The 20,749-nt window shown below is 34.6% G+C and overlaps 2 protein-coding genes across 12 annotated transcripts in view; both read left to right on the plus strand.

Annotated features, from left to right (window-relative positions):
* The first annotated feature begins 705 nt into the window (after window positions 1-705).
* Window positions 706-2,190, plus strand: LOC18431332 (uncharacterized). 2 transcript variants are annotated; one of them, XM_006841457.4, is made up of 3 exons: window positions 706-891; window positions 986-1,070; window positions 1,241-2,190. In XM_006841457.4, the coding sequence occupies exons 1-3, from the start codon at window positions 874-876 to the stop codon at window positions 1,933-1,935; spliced, it is 798 nt and encodes a 265-aa protein (XP_006841520.3). In that variant the 5' UTR covers window positions 706-873; the 3' UTR covers window positions 1,936-2,190. The 2 variants fall into 2 exon arrangements, with proteins under 2 accessions (XP_006841520.3, XP_020521214.2); XM_020665555.2 differs by having other exon boundaries at window positions 732-891; window positions 1,238-2,190.
* A 6,295-nt stretch (window positions 2,191-8,485) lies between these two features.
* LOC18431331 (transducin family protein / WD-40 repeat family protein) overlaps window positions 8,486-20,749 on the plus strand; it is a 40,873-nt gene continuing 28,609 nt past the window's right edge. Inside the window, exons 1-5 of one of the 10 annotated variants that reach the window (XM_006841456.4) lie at window positions 8,486-8,764; window positions 10,057-10,150; window positions 10,468-10,614; window positions 10,754-10,857; window positions 17,317-17,471. In XM_006841456.4, the coding sequence (XP_006841519.1) occupies window positions 10,061-10,150; window positions 10,468-10,614; window positions 10,754-10,857; window positions 17,317-17,471 (496 nt within the window). In that variant the 5' untranslated portion in view covers window positions 8,486-8,764; window positions 10,057-10,060. Of the gene's footprint in view, window positions 8,930-9,095; window positions 9,286-9,359; window positions 9,605-10,056; window positions 10,151-10,467; window positions 10,615-10,753; window positions 10,858-17,316; window positions 17,472-20,749 lie in introns of those variants that run through there. The other 9 variants (XM_011623934.3, XM_088858789.1, XM_020665391.2 and 6 more) reach the window with 9 other exon arrangements.

The following is a 20,749-nucleotide window of genomic DNA, read 5'->3' on the forward strand; positions in this document are numbered from 1 at the left end:
ACTTTAACCATTTAAAAAATAGGTAGGTCCTGCATTCTTCACCGAATTACCCAAAAATAAAATAGAACTCAACCATTTAAAAAATAGGTAGACCCTATATTTCTCACTAAATTACCCACAAAAAAAAGCATTGTATATAAAGAGTGTGTGTTTAAGTGACTACATTTCCAGGTATGAGAGAGAGAGAAGTGACTACATTAAGGGGAGAGCAAGAAAGGATGAGAGAGAGAGAGTAAGGTTGGCAACGAGCTGGGTCAGCCTTAGTCCTAGCCTAACCCTTGACAACTTTGATAATAAATAAATAAATAATAAAAATAAAAAGAGGGCTGGGTTGGGTGGAACCGAGCCGACATTGACCCTAGTCGGACCCTTGAGCCACAGTTCATAGCTCAGACCCTACTTTTTCTTGACCAAGCCGACCAGCCCATTGCCAGCCCTAGAAAAGATATGACCTAGGGGAAGAAGATGAGCCACAGGTGTATATACTATTGGGAAAAGGGCCTTTGGCGTTTTTTTGACCAAGAGGCCTCAACCATGGTTGCTTTATTTTATTTTTGGTCGGCTAAGGATATTCCGATAACACCTCAATTTTATACATGGTTGAATAAGGGGATAGGCCACCTTTAAAAAGCAAATTCCCTTTCTCAAATATTCCATTGCATCCACCTGCATGGCATTGCATCACCCGCCCCTTTGACGTGATACAACTCAAAGGAATCTCTCAGTGTCAAGTAACTGCACTGCATTACCACCTAACCTCACCTCTCCCCCTCACCCTCTTTCTACAAATTCCCTGCCTCTCCATATACAAATAAGCCATTTCACATAACCCTCACCCTCTTCCCATCTTCTATCTTCTTCTATGCAGCAGCCATGAATGTCGATCTCAAGGTCTCTCTTTCTCTTTCTCTTTCTCTTTCTCTCCCTCTCTTTCTCACACACATATTTGTGATTTTAATAAGCTTGCTTTTTTTTTATGTAACAGAGACCAGGGGTAACAGAAATACAAGTCCGAATGGACTGTAACGGCTGCGTGCAGAAGATCAGAAAGGCTCTACATGGCATCCATGGTGTTCTTCTTCTTCTTCTTCTCTTTTATCCGTTAGCATTTGATTTATATACTCATATAAATACATCAGTTTCGCCGAAAAGGCCAAGAATTGAAACTTCCTAATCTTCTCTATGTGCAAGCAAGTTGGAGACCCTGAGGTGACTTGTTTTTCCTTTTTCCTTAAAGCAGGAATATATGATGTGTACATTGATTTCCCTCAACAAAAACTAACGGTCGTCGGCTGGGTCGATCCGGAGAGAGTCATGAAGGCCATTAGAAAGACAAGAAAGCTTGCCACCATTTGTACCCACATTGAGCCCAGTGAACCCAAGAGTGAGCCCCCTCCACCTCCAGCTCCAGACCAGCCACCACCAGACCCTGCCAACCCACCTCCCCCGGATCCTGATCCACCGGCTGAGCCTCCAGCCGAAGAACAACCACCACCACCGCCGCCGCCACCACCACCACCTACAGAAGAGCCCAAGCCTGAGGTGGCTCCCCCTCCAGAAGGTGGAGAGACAGGGCCCACAACCTTTCAAGAGCCCCATTTTTCTAAACTAAAAGAAGTCCAAGAGGTCAGAGTTATGGATTACCACCCTAGGGACTACTACTACTACCCCGGAAACTGGCACAATGGCTACACTGGACCTGGTTTCCAAGGACATGGATTCCGACAAGAATATCCTCCTCGGCATGCCGCATACGCATATGAAACAGCCCCCTACGTGCCAGGACATGGCTATGTTCGATTGCCGGCCCAGAACTGGCGGCCTTACCGGACTGAATATTTGGGCTCAGATTATCCTAGCCGTCCAATTGGAGATGGGGCCAACATAACTTCTATGTTTAGTGATGAAAATCCAAATGCTTGCAGTGTAATGTAGAAGCCTTTTAGGCTAACTTTCAAATTTATTTTATTTTTTTAGGGGTTTTAGGGGAATTTAAGGGTAAGGATAATGAGTTCAGTAAGATTAGGAGATAGATGGGTAAATGGAATTAGATGCTTAGCTTGTGGGTGGTGGAAGGGATAAGATTCCTGCAGAGGTTTCATGGGGATGATATGCCAAAAGCAAATATTCCATACCTATATTTTCTCCCATTTTAATAAAACTCCTAGTCTTTACTTTGGTTTTCTAAAATATTTAATTTCGTCTTTTTCCTCTTTTTGAATGGGAAATAAATTCATTATCACCTTGCCAACTCTTTAGACAAAAAGAGTATACTTTTTGGAAGTGGGGGATCATTGGGAATTCCCATTGTTAATAATAAGAATCCATCTTATGCAATTCTTTTTTATTTATTTATCACCATGAAGGCTGGTTTTTTAGCCCCAAAACAGGAAAAAGTTTATAAATAGCAAGGCTAGCCACTAAAAATAACTAATATATATATATGAAAAAGCAACATAACTTAGAGAATAGACCCTTAGTGTCAAAGTTTTACGCTCATGTTTTATTATTTGTGGGTAATCTTCTTAAAATGCATCCACACTAGTCAATGGGTCTCTTAAAAACCCTTCATAATGGCATATTAAGCAAGTGATCAAATGTGGATTCTTTTTATGTGGAAAAAATTGAAGCTTCACTTCCTAAACCATCTGTCTTTTTGCCAATTAAAGGACCTTGGTAAGGGTTGCCAAAAAGAGAGTTTCTTAAACTTAAGCTAAGTATTAACATTTTGTAAGAGAATTGATTTAAAATTTATTAGTTGATTGAAAATTGAGCTATTAGTTGTCTTAAGACTCCTACATGATACTCACAGGCACAAAGTTGTTCTTGATTGGAATGCCACTAGATCCTCTTGAGATGATGATTTACAATGTTTTAAATATAATTTACGTTTATATTAAAAATTTAAAACCATATACTAATGCACAATTAAGAAGTTTATTGGGGATTAGTTTGTTAAATGAGGTTTATCTAAATGCCTGGCCCCTTCCAAAAATCCTTCTTAACGGATAAATTTAAGATGTAAAATACATCCTAAATCACTTTAGATGCATTTTTGCCTAGAATCATTATTCGCAGGTTAGAAAATAATGAATATTTGATTATCTGCGAACAATTTAAATGAATGGTTATAAACAATCTAAAAATAAAGTTCAAAATAATTTTTTTTGGTAGGAAATCGCATTTGAATAGGTGTGACTCATCGTCAAAAAAACTATCACATGTTTCTGTTGTACATGATTACTATCACTAAAAAAAGCTAAAGTTAGACGCACCTATTTTTATGCATTCCCCTCCAAGGAGACGGAATTTGGATCTAAAACTTGAGGGGTAAATGATCTCGACCGCAGTACTTTAAAAAACTAAATAAACTTTTAATTTTAAAAATGTTGCTTCTTTTTTTTTCAACTTTTTCTGGCACCACTTTTTTAGCTTCTTCATAGATCATTAGATCCATACAATTTTTGGAGCTAGAAAAAAGATCGATCTACGTACGAACAGTCTTCTCCGAAGTGTATTTTCAATAATTTAAGGTGTGTTTTACTTCCCAAATCCATGAAAAACCTGGTTAGAATCATTTGTTGGGGGCACTCATGCCACTTTTTCTTATGTTTAATTCTCAAGTACGATATGCTCTGTCACAAAAGGGGGAAAAGTTGATTCCAACCCTATCTCATCTCAAAAAACTTCTCCATTTACAATTCATGATTTCAAAATTCGATGAACTGGGTAGATCATTGATTGAATTCTTCATTTTATCACAAGTTTTTTGAATCCCATATTCTCCCATGAAACTTGTACACAACTATGGCTATTACAAATTACAGCATAGAGCCACTTTCTTGTAAGGGTGTGATTTGTATAAGGTTGCCACCTTTTAAACAATCAAATTAAGGCGTACTTTCAAATTCATCATAAGATGTAATTTTGGTATAAAAAATTCTTGGGATGGCCCAAAAATCCAATTTTATCTCTAATTATGAAAGTTCAAACTAAAAAAAAGTTCAAATCAAGTAGATCTATAAGTACATGAAAATCTTTAAAATGGCCGGCCCAAATATTGTATAGCAAGATGCACTATTTTTAGGACTCAAAATATTTTTCTTTTTCTTTTTTTCATTTTTATATACCTCGATGTCGAAGATTCATGGGTTTTTTGATAATCTAGTTACTTTCAAAATTATTTTGTAACTTTTATATTTATTTATTAATGAGAAGTATACACCAGCAAAATTTGAGCTTAATCATATGCATAAAAAATAAAATTGATATACCTTAGGTAAGGAAGAAGTTTATATAAAGTGTCAGCCTTATACTATATAAGTAAGATGCACCTCAAAAACACATCGAAGAATGTTGTTTCGTCACTTGAAAATTCTCCAATTAATCATCTTAACGTCCATATGTATGGATATGAAAGAAAAAATGAATTTTAAGTTTTAAAAATAGTACATCTTATTGCACATGATCTAAACCATCTATTTTTAAGATTTTCAAGTATACATGATCTACTAGATCTGCACCATTTTTAGAGGTTTCAATTTTATAATTGAGATGAAAAATATATTCATTAGACCACGATGAAAGTTTCAACACCAAAAATACATCTTTTAACAAGATTTTGTTTGAGGTTAACACTTTATACAAACCTCACCCCTTATATAATCACTAAAAATGGGACTTAATAAAAAATAGAAAGTATTCCAATTCATTTTTAACTTCTGAAAATACAATAAACTTATAACAAAAATTTCCTTCTCCTTCGTAAAATAGGTTTTAGAAATTTGCACTTGTCTGCCTTTCTTCCTTGAAGGGCCAGCGCTTCCCCCTCTTAGAGGGACATTACGATTCCATTCTATAACCCCCATCTTTTACTTAAATAACAAACTGTCCTAAAAGAATTTTCGGCTGTGAATTACTATTCTTCGTGGAATAAAGTGAACATATTATTAAATGGGTCATTTGGATATCTAAAAATATATTGTTTGTGAAATATATTTGGATATCTGGAAATATATTGTTTGTGAAATATATTACTCGCATAGTATATTACTTACAAATGTATTATTACTTTTTTGGTAGTATTTAGATCCATCCTGGGAAATACATGGCTATTTGGCTATATCGGGAAAAAATTTACATTACCTGAATTGTTATTGTTTGGGCAGTATTTAGATGCAACATAACCTAAGAAATACTGTTTGGCAATATCTGGAAGAAATATGGGAAATGCATTACCAATATTTTACAATAAACTGTCATTTATTTCTTTTTTTTGTCAAAAAATTCCACTAAAATGTGGAATTAAAGTCACCATCACATCGTTCCAAATAGATTTTCTAATAATAACATTATCACCATTCCCAAAAGATTTTCTAATAATAACTTGTACCATTTTAAATTCATCATCACACAATTTCTTACTTATTTTGCATGCCTTTGGCACTTACATGGGAGCACATGTCTTCTAACATGATTAGATTTTGGTTTCAACATGATAAGTCATTGGAATAATATGATTGGAATAACATGTTTTTATTGTGATAAGCCTTATTTTTATTTATTTTTTATAAAAATCTTTCAAATGTCTATCTATATAATTTCAGATAAGTAATAAATTTATGATACCAAATTAAAAATCTTTATGGTACAAGTTAAAAAATAGGAATAAGTTTGATTAGTAAACTAGAAAGTTTAGTAATTGCCGTAGAAAATTTTGAGGCATTGAAGGAAACTAAATACTCTTATTTCAATTAAGCTTTTACTAATGTCTTATGAGGATTATGTTGGGTGAAAATTTTTATTATAATTGTGTTGTATAATTTCTTACGTTGGTGAAAATTTTTAAGAAGAAAGGGCTTAAAAAGAGAGGGAGCACTTTATGCAAACCGGTTATTAGGGTTCAAGAGAGAGGTGACGGGTTTAGAGAGGGAGTGATCAAACCGAATAGGCGGGTTGGCATTTTATTAAGCTGTAACGCACGCTAAATATTTTTAAAGATTACCCATCAAGCACGTAATAGATTTTTCACCTTTCACGGTGTAATGTGTTTTATGATTTAATAGATTTTTCACCTTTCACAGCGCGTAATATGTTTCATGCTTTTTTAAGAAATCTCGAGTAGTGTCTTTCTATTTCCTTACTATAAAGTGTACCCAAACGGTGAAAATGTCATATTTTCTCGTAATAGATTGTCATGTAATAGATTTACAGTTATCCAAACGGCGCGAAAGGCTTTTTTGAACATAGTCAATAGAACTGATAATCCATTGTTTTAATAAAACTATTTTTGAATTATCTGTAATTTGACATTGTTCCTTATACAATAATATGAAGAAAAAAATTTGGGCAGCTTAACAAATGAGTTTTTTTAAAAAAATATATATCTTCATTTTATTCCAGGTAATTTTTTGAAAACCATATTTTTTTAGCCAAAAATAACTAAAAATAGTTGAAAGTCATCAATAAAGTTAGATGATTACATCTTATTGTATATATAATACAAGGTGTGGAGTAAACAGCCAACGAAACAATATTATGCAAATATTAATTTCAAATAGAAAGGTTGTTACGTATTTTAAAATAACATAGATTTTTGTGTGGTTTTCTTGAGCTTTAATTTTAAGAGAGGGAAAGGTGCGAATTTTTAGTCCCCAAGTTGAAGAGGAGAGTGAGGATTGAATGACATTTAAATGTGGGCATTCTCACTTTTATTATAAATGGTATATATGAGGAGCACGTTAAGCATGCCATACGTATGCACATGTGTGAGCGAGGGCGGTTGATGGCGCACACGCATTGGCACATTTTTTGCGAGCATGACTCGTGTGGGACATCCAACGGTCACTAGCCGTTGAAGAGATGACCACAACTGTCGATAACTTATGAGATGACCACAGCGGTCGATACTTGTGAGATGACTACAACCATCATTACTTGAAGGATGACCACATCCATCGATAAGAGTGTGGCTTGGTGGGACATCCAACGGTCACTAGTCGTTGAAGAGATGATCACAACCGTCGATAACTTGTGAGACGACTACAACCTTCGATACTTATGAGATGATTACATCCATCGATAACTTGTGACTGTTGATGTTGCATGTAACCACTCCTACAAATAGGCGACCTCTTGGAGCTCTATAAAAGGTGTCTTTTTTCATATACAAAATACATACTACACACATGGGTGTGGGAGGGTTTCATAGGATCATCACTCTTATATTATAGTATTTGTTATATTATGTATATTGTATATAAAATTCATATGGGATTGTTTACAAAGATACCATTTTTCTTTTGTATACGGATGTCATAATCATTCTTGTCCCTTAGATTTCAAAATAAGCGGTTGCAAGAGTGTAATTGATTAAACAAAAAGATTTTTTTAAAAATATTGGACTTTGTGACTCACCCCAATCCAGTCAATTAGATATCTAATGAGTGTAAATAGTTGTGACCTCCTTGTACAAAAGGTAAAGGAAAAAAATTATATAGAGCCTAAGCTCTAACCAATCAAATTAGAGCTCTCCTAAAAAATTTCACTAGAGGAGGTTGTTGCGATGTATCAAGATACATGGACATAAAAAAAAAAAAAAAGAATGGATTTCAAGTTTTGGAAATAGTATATCTTGTAATGCATTTTTGGACTGCCAAATTTCAAAATTTTAAGGTTTTAATAGATCTGCTCGATCTACACTATTTTGAAGCTTTAAATTTTATAATTAAAGCTGAAAATATATTTTAAGGCTCTCAAAAAGATTTCCAGTTTTGAAACCACATTTCTTGCACTATTTGAAGGTGCAGTTTACTTTGATTGTTTAGAGCCTCGACTCTATAGAAACCGCACCCAAAACAATCCCAATATATATTTATTATATTATATATAATACATAAATATTACGTATTATATTATAATAAACATTATATTATATATTATATATAATACAAATACACGTTAATGAAATAAATACAAAATATGTTATACTATAAAATAAAATATTATATATATATATTTATTTTCATAATATAAAATGTATATATAATATATTTTATTTATTTAATAGATATTCACAATATTATATATAATGCAAATATATATTAATAAAATAAATATAAAATGCACCATATTATATATGGTATTATGTTATATATATATACTATTACTCTTGCAACCGATTTTGGTGGATTGTAGAGATCTCCAGCCCGCATAATAATAGATGTGGGCTTAACCGTACCAAACAAATTCCCTTTCTATATTGTTTTTTAGTATTTATTTATAGAGTAATAATTTTATAAGACCCTCTTATATATCCGTATAAGACTCTAAAAGATTACCATTAAATTTGATAACATATTTTAAAAAGTTATCACGTGGGACTTCAATTTTTTAAAAATCTAGCCAAATTTACGGTGATCCTCTAGGTCTCGTGGGAATGGTCCCGTAGGATCATTACTCTCATTTATAAATTGCATTACTCTTATTTATAACATTGCAATAGGTTATCAAACACACCGGAACTTCCTTACTATGAGATCTTCTAACTTCACATCACCTAAGAAAGTTTACCTCCCAGTTCAGCGGGTGCTCGGCGGCCAGCACATTTGAACCAGAAGGGAGGACATTTGAACCAAAAGGAAGAGAGAGAAAGGAGCGAATTAGAAGGGAGAAGGAGGGAATTAGAAGCGAGAGGGACTGGCTGCTTTTCTTTGGGAGCTTTAGTGCGAGTCCTGATTCTCGAGAGAGGGGTTTGTTGTAGCTAGTAAGTAGTAACCCTTGATATGGGTGTGTTATAGGCATTTGTAACCCTAATTTCCATAACAGATATATTTTGGAGCTTCGTACCATCCTATTGATATCGACAAAGTACAAACGGTTGAATTTCTATTGCAGATATTGACAAACAATTGAATTCTGGAATTACGAGGTCCTCGATTTACATATTTATCTATTGAATTTTATATTTCATTCAAGGAAATACCCGAGGTTTAAGTTCAATTATTTTTGCTTTAGTTTATGCTATCCAAGGAAAAAAACAAAAAAATGAGTGCTAATTTCGTCCGCACTTACCTAATAGTTTTCCTTTTTTCTTTAGGCTTCCTTTTAACTTTCAAAATATTTTCCTACAATCTTTTACTATTGATAATACTGTTTTTGTTTGCGGCTTGGGTCAAAATGGGCTAGTGTGATTATGCTATTAGATAGTTGGCTCTCATTTTGGTTTCATTTCAGAAGTGTCTTAGTTTACTTGGATGTTGGGCGGGAAACTTTTTGTTGAAATTTGTGAGTTTCATGTTTTCAATACTTAGGTTTTTTAGTGAAGGTTTGAAGTAAATATCCTCACATTTATTGCTACTGAACTGTACATTCTAGTTCCTACTGTTTTTCTACTTATCAATGATCAATGATTGAAGAAATGAAAGGGATTATAGTTCTTGCAATTCCTTTTCTTTATTTTGTTGGGTTTTGGGAATTTAAGGAATGTAGTCTTTTTTGATATATTGGGTATTGGTTTTATTTTTTTGAGTTTCAGAAAGAAAAGATGGAAGCCATTGTCTGGGCTTCTTTTTGCTGTTTTCTGGACAGAGAAAGTTAGAAAAAGGTGTCTATGGGTATTTTTTATTGACGATTTGTATGTCATTAAAAGCGCTCATTCCTTGTTGCTTCATGGAGATATTGAGTTTCTCTTTCTATGTGTGTGCTGATTTTGATACTGAAAATTTCAGAACTCTGAGAAACCGATTGCACCAATCTTCTACAGGTTAATTGGATGGAAGTTCATTGAAATTGGTGCATGCTTGGCTTAAGTCTGTACCCATTTATTGGTTTTGAATAGATATGTGTGGTTAAAGTTGTTAATGATGCTGATATATATGTTCTACCATGGTACTTATGATTTGTTCAATTTTTGTTAGCTGAAGCTGCACATTTTATTCGCTTAATCTTGTTAGCTGAAGCTGTGCATATTATTTCCTTGATGATGTTTGACGTGCTTAATTATTCTCAAATTCAGATTTAGTTCAAAGGATTTGTGAAGCTCTGATTTCTTTGCAGGAATATGGAAACCCCAAATATCAAAGAACTCTTGACATCATTTAGTCCTTCTGGAGACTTTCTTGCCATAAGTGCAGGAGATGGTCGAATTAAGGTAAAAGAGTTTCCCGACTTAAAGAAAATGATAACTCAGATATTGACCTAACTCTCATTTTCCTTGGAAATATTGGTAAAAAGAGTCCCTCGAAAGATGGCTTTGTTGTTTCCCATTTTTACTTTTTGGTGTTGAACATCATGTCTACAGCTTGAACTTATCACTTTCCCTTACAATTTTTTAAATAGTGTTTAATCTTCAGAAAAGAGTGGATATTTTATGCACTTGGTTGGAATCTTCTGTTTTCTTTTCTTTCTCTCATTTTCCTTTTGCCAAATGAACGATGTTTGTTAGTTCATTTGTTTTTGCTTTTACAGATATGGGACACACTAAAGGGCTCTCTACAAATCGAGTTTGCCGATATCAATTCCAAAACTGATGGAATGGATTTGTCAGGTCACTCTAAAAGGGGGCATCTCTCTCTTGATTATACATGCATGGAGTGGATGACATTGGGGACTCAGGTCTAAACTCCAACATTCACTCATAGAACATATGGTGCTTTGTCAAAATCTATGAGGGCTTATAGTTTGATCATCTTTTGTTCCTTCAATCCAATAATCTGATTTTTCTTGCCTCTCGGCTTCTTCTTTACAACAAAAGAAGAAATCTTTGTCATTAGTATTAGGAACAGGAAATGGGGATGTTTTGGCATTAGATGTCTCTGTTGGTGAGATGAAATGGAGAGTTAATGACTGCCATCCTGGGTAAGTTCAACTATTAGTGTTTCCTTTTATAGTTGAGTTCCTCTTGGTATATTGTTTCAGTTTTTATTATGTGATATCTTTTCTAAGCATTTTTTTTACTATAAAAAAGTGACTGGAGCCGTGAGGTTGGTTCTATGAAGCATATTTGCATGATATGACTTTGTTTTCTCATGTGGATTAAATTCAATGGCTGGCTTCCTACAGTTATAGAATGTTATACATGTGGATTTGATCATCATATAGCAATGCTTAGCTGCCCTTGTCATTGTACCTTCTATAGTGGAGTAAAGAGAATAAACACAATATTTTTTCGCTGTTGAATGCATTGGAATGTTAAATCTTTTCGAGTTTTACTCTTGGACATGTTTCTTGTGTCATGTTGTGATGCATATCCATGATATAAAATATTATGTGTAGTCTCTCTCTTGATTTCCATGTTACTGTTGGGCTCTTGTAGTAAATATTGAATTACAAAATCTGAACGGTGATCAATGTATATTTTTTTTGAGTAAGGTTGACTATGTGGTGTGTATATCTTAAAGCTTGACATAGTTATGAAACAAAGCTTGACTGTGGAACTTGGGCCCTGGGTGGTTCGAGTGGCTTGGGTGAAATGCTGGTGTTTGTGGCCTTTAAAGGCCTTGAGAGCATGTAAAATAAATAATTTATAGTGGATGTTTACACTCCCGTGGGAGTGTTGGTTCACTGACCGTGGCTTGGGTGGTCTATGGCCAAGGTCATTTCTAAAATCCCTTATCCCTAAGGATAGGCACTACCATCCCCTTGTTGAGGTCGAAGAGATGCCTAGGGATGATGATCGGAGCCAGGAAGCCACCGAGATTCCTATGTGCGGTTGTGGGCTTGCGAGGGCAAGGGCCAAATCCTCAACAACCACTGCACGACATGTACACATGACAACCACAATCTGGGAACAACCCTATAGAGAGGGAACCATGTACACGTGTATAAGAAAGTATCCCCCATGCACTATTATGATGTGTGTGCGTCGTATGGATATGACTTGCTCTTAGGTGGGGGGGTTAGGGGAGGGGGTTGGGGGGGGGGCGGGGTGGGAGGGGCTACATGCCACCCACTCAGTAGATTTGTGGTTCCACTATTTATTGGCTAGCTTTGACGGGCTAATCATGAACCGTTACGGTTGAATGTGGGTCATAGGTCCCGTTGAGTTGGTTTGAAAAGATAGTTGTAGATCATGGATTATAGCACAGGTGGATTGCCTTAGAAATGTCACTTTTCTTAACTCATTAGTAGTAATCCACTGCTAGATTTGTTTTAAATGTGAATTTTGGAATGTTAGAAAGATTATTTTCTAACTTTATCATGTTCTTGTGATTTTTAAATATTTTAAGAATTTTTTAAAATTAAATTTAATCATTAAAAAGCCCTAAATGGTAGTTTTGATATTTTTAGAGTTTCCAGGGGAATGAATTCTGAGTGGGACTCCTGCGTTTTTTTTTTTTTTTTGGGGGGGGGGGGGGGGGGGGGGGGGGCGGGGGTGTGGGGGCTAAGATCCTAGCCCCACACGTGAGGGGCCCACATAGACTAGGATGGGGGCCCACAAGGGCGCACTCACGCCCCCCACAGGGGCCGCATGGTGGGATGCCCCATGATCTCACGGTTTTTTGGAGATCTCTTGGGGAATCATGACATGAATAATATTTCTGTTTTGAAAATACTTTGAAATAGATCTTTCTCTTTGACTTTGGATTTCGAAAATAATTGGAAGTTATTTCTGTGTAAGATAGAGTCCAAAATTTATGGGATTATGGATCTAATCTTAATAAAAGTGAATATGAATCAAGTATCTAAAGGATAATGGTTCTAGGATTCCTCATTGAGCATGATGGATTATCTAAGGAATGGATGGCACATATTTAATTCTCTTTCCTCACAGATTACTTAGGACTCCTTGGTCAAATTTGAGTTCCAATACAAGATGGCATACGCATAAGAAGGTGGCACACCATTTTGGCGAGCTTGAGAAGAGGGACACCCAGTCTAATGAGATTTCGTTGTTCAGAGGGTGTTTCCACATTGTGGCATGTCCTAGTTTTGGGTTGCAAGCATACCCATGCCATAGGTGTTTCCCAGATTTGGATGACCCAAGCAGGGCCAAGGATCAATGTGTAATCGGGTGTGGGGTGTGCTAAATCCTATGGGGGTGACCCTAGGCAAAATTCACAGTCTGCCCAGTTTTATTTCTCACTTTATTTTCAGTTTATTTTCATGATTCCTGTTTGTATTAGAATTCCTATTTGAGTTAGGATTCTTGTTTAAACTAAGACACTTATTTACGAATTGGGATTCTTATTTGGATTTGGATTTGGATTTCTATTTGATTTACAATTCATATTGTAATAAAAATCATTTTGTGAAGTAAAGTTTATTTTCTTTATGGCAGTAAGGGTTAAGATTTATAGATTGTAGTAGGTTTTATTTTCTGCTTCCGCTGTGTATTTTGGCATTGTAAGTAGAATAACCCGGTTGTTATTAAAAGAACAACGGAAAAATTTTGATTTTACACCTCGGGAATCCTAAATATCCACTGCTTTCACAAATCTGAGTCAACTTGCCCAGTCGTCGAATACTGGTCACAAAAAGTGGCAATCAGAATATTAAAGACCAAAAACAAGGGGCTGTACATACCCACAATAACAAACACAGTGGGCTAGGGTGCTAATGCTCTGGAAAAGTTTTAAAAATTTAATGGATCTAGATGTATTTTGGATGATTCAATAGTGTTATACTAAATAATTTATATTTTTATGCTAAATGACTTGAGTCAATTATAAATGACTTATCATTAGTTTTGGTTATACTTTAGGATTTTATCTTTTTAAATTTTTCTTATCTTTTTATATTTTCTCATTTCTCTACGAAAATAATCTTTAAACAATTCCTTTTTTTCTTTTTTTACTTTTTGAAAACTTTTTCTTATCTTCTATACATTTTCTATTTCTTATCGTTGTTTTTCCCTGTTTTAACAGATTTTAGATATTTTTCTTATATTTTGGAGCCTGGTGCGGACTTGGACGAGTTCAACCCAAGTATCTTGGCAAGGTCGGTGGCCAAGTTACCTGGCCGGGCTGAGTGAAAAAATCCTTGCGTTGATCTTCACGCTAACAATGCTTGCTGGCCATCATATTGGCTGTTCAGCCTAGCTTTAGGAGTGTGGAACTATTAAGGCGTAAATTACAACATTTCTGTTTTGGCTAATAGCCTCAATTTTAGTTCCCATACATGATGAAAGGTCAAATACGTGCCTCAAGAGGAACTTCCACGTGCCTGTGATGAGTTTCCTCAATACTGAAGTGATATGCTCATATCATCTGGTTTTGGCTAGCAAGTTAACCAGGAGTCTGGCTGCAACCTTTGTAAGATACAGGTCTCACTATGTGGTGTAACTATATGTATATTATTTTGTTTGTACTAATTTTGAACTACTAGACCATAATAGACATGTAGAGCTATGTTGTTTGGAAAACATGATTGAGAAACTTGGACAACATCCTACCAAAATGATGACTGTGGTGTTTTTGCTGCAATTCTTGGTTGCAACTGCAGCGAATTGTTGTGGTTGAAATGGTTTATAGCCCATTTACTACGTAATCATTCCATTTAATAGGTCCATATGATCACTAACTATGTATTTATAGTACTACTTGTCCAACTGCTGCTCAATGGAAAGAGATCCTAGTTTGCTAGTTGCTACTTCTATTCCGGTTCTCAAATTTTAAGCTCAACTCTCCAAAACTAAAGCAGCCAATGATTGGCTTATTACCGAGGAGGGTTATGGTTCAAAGAAGTTTAGCTTATTCTACAATGTCGCAACTGGGTCATATATGTTGGCTTCAGGTATAGGTTCTTATCGAGCCGCTTTATCCATTCAATCACTTATGCCTATTGCAAAGCATTATTGTTTTTAGGATCTGGATCAATTAGTCATTCAATGGAACCTATTCTTGGGTATTCTCCAGATAAAAGCCAGAACATGGTTTTTATGGGTGGTTTATGTGGTGCGGTTTGTATAGAGCCGAGGCTCTAAACAATCAAAGTAGAGCCCACCTTCAAATAGTGTCGAGAAATATGGTTTCAATACTGGAAATATTTGTGATAACCTTAAAATATATTTTCATCTTTAATTATAAAATTTAAAGCTTAAAAGATAGTGTAGATCTAGCAGATCTATGAAAACTTGAAAATCTTGAAAATTGATGGTCCAAAAATATGTTACAAGATGCACTATTTCCAAAATTTGAAATCCATTTTTTTTTTCCAAGTTCATGCATCTTGATGTCGAGATGATCAATTTGAGGATATTTGGGCATCAAAACAACTTTTTTTAGTGAAAGTTTTGAGGTGGGCTCCAATTTGATTGTTTAGAGCCTTGGCTCTATATAAACTTTTTCCTTAAGTAAATATGTGCTGGTAACAAAAGCTACTTTTTTTGTTAGGTACGCTCTCCCTTTGTGGTATTCCACCCCTTGCTTGTTTCTGGTCTTATAAAATACACTATATTATATATTATATTATGTTATATATATTATATATATATATTTAAAGTATTAATATATATTTGTATTATATATAATATATATTTATGTAGTATAATATATTTTATTTATGTAATAGATATTTACAACACAATATATATTATATTCTATTTTATATTTAATATTTAAATAATATTTAATATATAATATTTTATTAATATTTAAATAGTATTTAAATAAATATAACTATATAATCCAATAGGTTGTCAAACATAGGTACCTAGAACTTCTTTAACATTCCAGTAGAATATCAAACACAGACACCCAAAACTTCTTTTTGAGATCTTCTTTCTTCCGAGCAAAGAAGAACATCCAATTTCCAGGAAACATTTACCTTCTAGTTATTAAACAGGCCCTAAATGTATAGATTACATGACAAGTTGTAGCCAGGGTTTAGGCAGCTCGAATAAACTTACCTATTTTTGTTAGGCTTGATGGGCGGTAGATTTTAACATTCGCATGAATTTTGTTTCTGTTGAGCAGTTGCCAATCGCGTCCGACAATGGCCTTTCCGTAAGGGGTCTACGTGTGTCAAACATATTATAGTTACTCACTTGAAAGCTTAGCTTTCTAGGAAGTCAACATGTTTAGGAATTATCGTGGTCATACTTATGGACCCTGGTCAAAACACCTAGTTAAGGGTTTTGTGTGACGTAAAGTTTGCTGAGATCATCTTTGATTCATCCTAAGATTAATTGGAAAAAGAAAAAGAGAAATAGATTGATTTGAGCACAAGATCCCCAATGAGAGGTCTATCAAAATTGACTGTCCAGTTTTAGTTGTGGAGAGGATTTTGATGGGGGCATTTTATTGATTACGAAAACTTTTTTTTTCCTTATTAATTGATCTTAGAGTGTTCTGAACTATCATCTGAAGAGCTTTGGGTCCATCAAAACACTCCTAAGTAGGAGTTTGACTATGTGGTCCAAAACAATTTGGACGCATGGGTGTTTTAAGGTTTAGGGAAGGGGTAGTTCACAGCCTGTACAATGAATAGGCTAAACCAATTAAATTTTAAATTGTCTTTCAAATCTCATATTTAAAGTTGAAACAAATTATTTCTAAACAATAAATATTCATAATAAAAAAAATTTAAAAGTTTCATAGTAGAAAATAGAAATTAAACCAGTCCTTATAATTTGACACTTTAGATTCATCGGGCATGGAAATAAACTTTATTTATTCGGAATCTATGCTATATTGATGGCTTATTTTTTGAATTCCTAATTTTAGAATACCTAAAACTTTATTAAACAATAAAAATTGTAATTAAAAATGAGAAAAATAAAAAGTTGTATTTCTTAATTTACTTAAAAATCTTAAATAAATAAAAAAAACTAGAAATGTATCCTGATTTCGTACATGGAAGGAAATCTTATTATAAAGAGTGATTCCTACCTTAGAAGGGAAGAGAGACTTTTGTAAGGAGAACTTATATATTAGGACCCTAGTGTGCTAGCGGAGTTCCCTACTTTGTAAGGAGAGAAGGATGAACTAACAAAATCAAGGGCCTTTATTACATGATAGAAATGTATCCTGATTTCGTACATGGAAGGAAATCTTATTATAAAGAGTGATTCCTATCTTAGAAGGGGAGAGATAATTTTGTAAGGAGAACTTATATATTGGACCCTAGTGTGCTAGCGGAGTTTCCTACTTTGTAGGGAGAGAAGGATGAACTAACAAAATCAAGGGCCTGTATTGCATGATAGTGACGCACACACATACACTCAAAGAAAGTTAATATATTTAGTATAGATTATGATTATGTGCCCTTGTTGCTACCATAAATTGCCTAGTGAATTTTTGAATGCAAATGGCTACTGATTGTCTATATAAAAAATGTACTAAACTCAGTTTACTGCTATATTCTGAAATTGTGCAGGGGCGTTCATGCCATTTCTTTTTCTAGACATCGTGCATGCATATATACTGCTGGTAGTGATGGTATGGTTTGCCGGTTGAACTCTGATACAGGGACTGTACTGGGGAAGTTCAAGGCTTTCTCAAAGGCAATATCGTCCTTAGCTTTGTCACCTGGTATTATGCGTATTTGAATTACAAAAATATTTGAGTGCATAATTGGATGTTTTGCTGTTTTATTGCATCATGAGATTCATTATTTTCATCACTATTGATACTTGAGCTGAATTCTTGATTCGTTTTGATTGTTGAATTGGAATTTTTATGATTAGAGAAGAATCACTTAATTTTGCCTTGTGATTAGAAAACTACGACCAATTATTACCCTGTTTGTGATACATCTCATATTTCTTGCGACTGCTAAACTATAATTGTCTTATACTGAGGGGATTGTAGACCATTTCATCTATATTGAATGAGGCGGGCTAGCATAAAGCCTTATTATTACATGTATGTATCCTTGTTCCATCTCCAATGACTTCATTTGGGCCATTGTTTTACATGGCTTCGTATCTTCTCCTTTGTTAATGGACAAAAATTACTGAAGTTACTGAAGGGCAAGCTGTTCATGATTGTACAGCTTGAGGGGGCATATTAAGGCTATAACGTGGTTTGCAAGGGAAAACTTTTAGGTCTGTCCTTATGTAATTATTAATAATGCCATGGGCATGTTCAGCATATACATCATGAATCATTTTATAAATATAAGGACATCCAAACCAGGAACTTGTCGTGGGCATTCCATTCTTTCCTATCAAGAAAAGCTCGTAGTTCCTCCTTTTCTTCCTTCTTGAATTGTTTTATGGTATATCAGAGCTTGAGATTGAAGATTGATCTAAGAGAATAAAATTCAAAAGTGAGATCAACTATTTTCTTCCTTTCTTGAATCTCAAACTCTAATTCTTCTCCCATCAAATCCCAATTTCTTCTCAAGTCCTAACTCTTTTCTCAGCCCAAATTCTATTTTCTCCTTTTTTGAATATCAAACCCTAATTATTCTCCTCTTAAATCCTAATTTCTTCTCAAAACCTAAGTCTCTTCTCAAACCCTATTATTTTACATCAGTTCTTAATCCTATTCATTCTTGATCCTAATTCCATTCTCATGTCAAACTTTACCTCTTCTGCAAAACCAAATCTCCCTTGTAACATCTCAATCTCTTTCCATCTTATTTCTTCGCCTCCCAAAATCGAATCTGGTATTCCCTTTATACTTTGGACCTTATTATCTCTAATTTCGTCTCATCATTAGATCAAATCAGATCAGAAAATCCCCAATTCAGATTTGACCACTTGTTATATTTTTCTTCATGTCAATCCCCTCGAATTGACACTTTTGATTTTCTAGTTCATCTCTCAATTTTCTTTCCTTTCATTATTTTTCCAAAAGCCTAAATTCTTATATCTTTTCCACCTTAAATTCAAACTCTAACCTTCTTTTTAAACCCTAAGATCTTTTTTTTTGAGAATGTTAGCTTGTATTAAGTATATTGAACTTTACAAAAATATATACAAGAGTAGCAAAAACCAAAAAAGCTAGGCTGAGGGCATCTAGGTTAAAGTGGACTGAGGTCCTTAGCCAGTTCATCAGCCGAGAAATTCGATTCCCTAAAAATGTGGTTCCAGGAAATGATGAACCCTAGGATCTTCTTTTTTCATCTCAAATGTGGCTTCCTCATCTACAAATTTCTCTTCTTCACTGAACATGCTTCTACATATGTTCTCTATTAAATTGGATTCTACAAGTTCATTATCTGGAAAGTCAAGTTGTTCCACTCTGACGGGACATCTCGATGGAACACTATCTTCTCCCCCCCATTTTGAGAAAGAAATTGTATTTAAAAATGACACAAAAGAGGTGAAACTAGTCCCTAGTTGTGATTAGGAGAGCTGGTTTGCCTCAGAACAGTCTTTGATCGGTTGGCTAAGGTCTACTATTTCTTAAGGCATTTTGTCTCAAGTGATAGTTGTTCATTCAGTTAAACAATTATGGGATTGTCTTCATGAGGATTATTCTCAATCATCTAAGGCAAGCATGGCGCACAATCACCGTCAACTCCACCAATGTAAGAGAGAGATTTCTACCATTATTAAATTTTTCAACAAGGAGAAGGGAATTTTTGATCAACTAGCTACCATTGACTATGAGACTAGTGATAAGGATAAAGTGCTCTACTTGTTTCGAGGGTTAAGTGAACAGTGTGTCATGTTTGTCAAATCGATAATGTCTAGACCACCTACACATGGTTTCAATGAGCTTCACCCACATTATTGCAACATGGAACCTTGTTTAAGAAAAATTAGTCTAAGGCTATGGACGAGATTCATGACATCTTGAATGTCAATTCTTATAACTTCAACACTTCTACTAGATGTCATGAAAGAGGAAGTAACAATCGCGGTCCTGGAAATGGTCGATTCTATCCAATTAACCAGCATTATGGAAATCAAGGATATTCTGGTCATAACAGTCAGCCACAAGGACACAATGCTGTGAAAATTTTACTGAGGTAGTGATGTTTGGTCAGCTTGTATATGTCAATCAATCCATTATATGCCAGCTTTTTGTAAAATGAATTACACTGTCTCCCAGAGGTTCCATCGCTCTGATCCAGTTTTCAAAATGATGCTGCTGACCTGGCATATTTAATTGCCAATCTGAACATTTTGTAGCCCTAGGTGACGTCCTCAGCACCGCCTTCAGATCCCTCTTGGATTATGGATACAAGGGCAGCCAATCATGTGAAATCAGAGGCACATAAGTTTCATTCCTTGGTTCCATATGTTGGTAAAGGGACGGTTTTTCTGTTGTTTGATGATTTGAAGTATTTTGATATTTAACCCTAACCATGTCTTTCTGAAGGATCTTTGCAATAGGACAACATTCACTGAAGGAACATGGAACATGAACTTGTCCTTTATCAAAGAACCTTTTTCTTTGTGAAAATTTCATAGCCATTAAAAGCATTCTCCTGCCTTTCCAGTTCAGTCATCCATGACTTTTCTTCTTAATAAAGCCATTGAATTCATATGGTTCTAGTGACTTGCTCATTGTGGGCGAGGTCCTCTTCAAAGTCTGAAAAGAGTTAGTTTGATTTAATTTACTTCAATTAATAAAAAAGAGCCAAGTTTTATGTTCAAGTCGTCAACTCAGCAAATATTGTGATCTTCCTTTCAATGTTAATAAGAGCCACTTTTCTTTTAGAGTTGATACATTCTGATGTTTGGGGTTCTTCTCTTGTGGAATCTAAATCTCATTTTAAATAGTATGTTCTTTTTGTTGATGATTACAACAGATACATTTGGATCCTCTTTCTAAATAAAAAATCTTATGTTTTTGATGTCTTTGTTAAGTTTTGTTCCTTGGTTGAGTCGTATTTCCAAGGCTTCATTACT

Source organism: Amborella trichopoda, chromosome 2 (assembly GCF_054954075.1).
Source record: "Amborella trichopoda isolate Santa Cruz 75 chromosome 2, AtrichopodaSantaCruz75HAP2 v2.0, whole genome shotgun sequence".
NCBI lineage: Eukaryota > Viridiplantae > Streptophyta > Magnoliopsida > Amborellales > Amborellaceae > Amborella > Amborella trichopoda.

Excerpts from the sequence above, each read along its gene's own strand:
- LOC18431332 (XM_020665555.2), top strand. Across the intron at positions 1,071-1,237 it reads GGCTCTACATGGCATCCATG|CAGGAATATATGATGTGTAC; the intron begins GTGTTCTTCTTC and ends TTTTCCTTAAAG.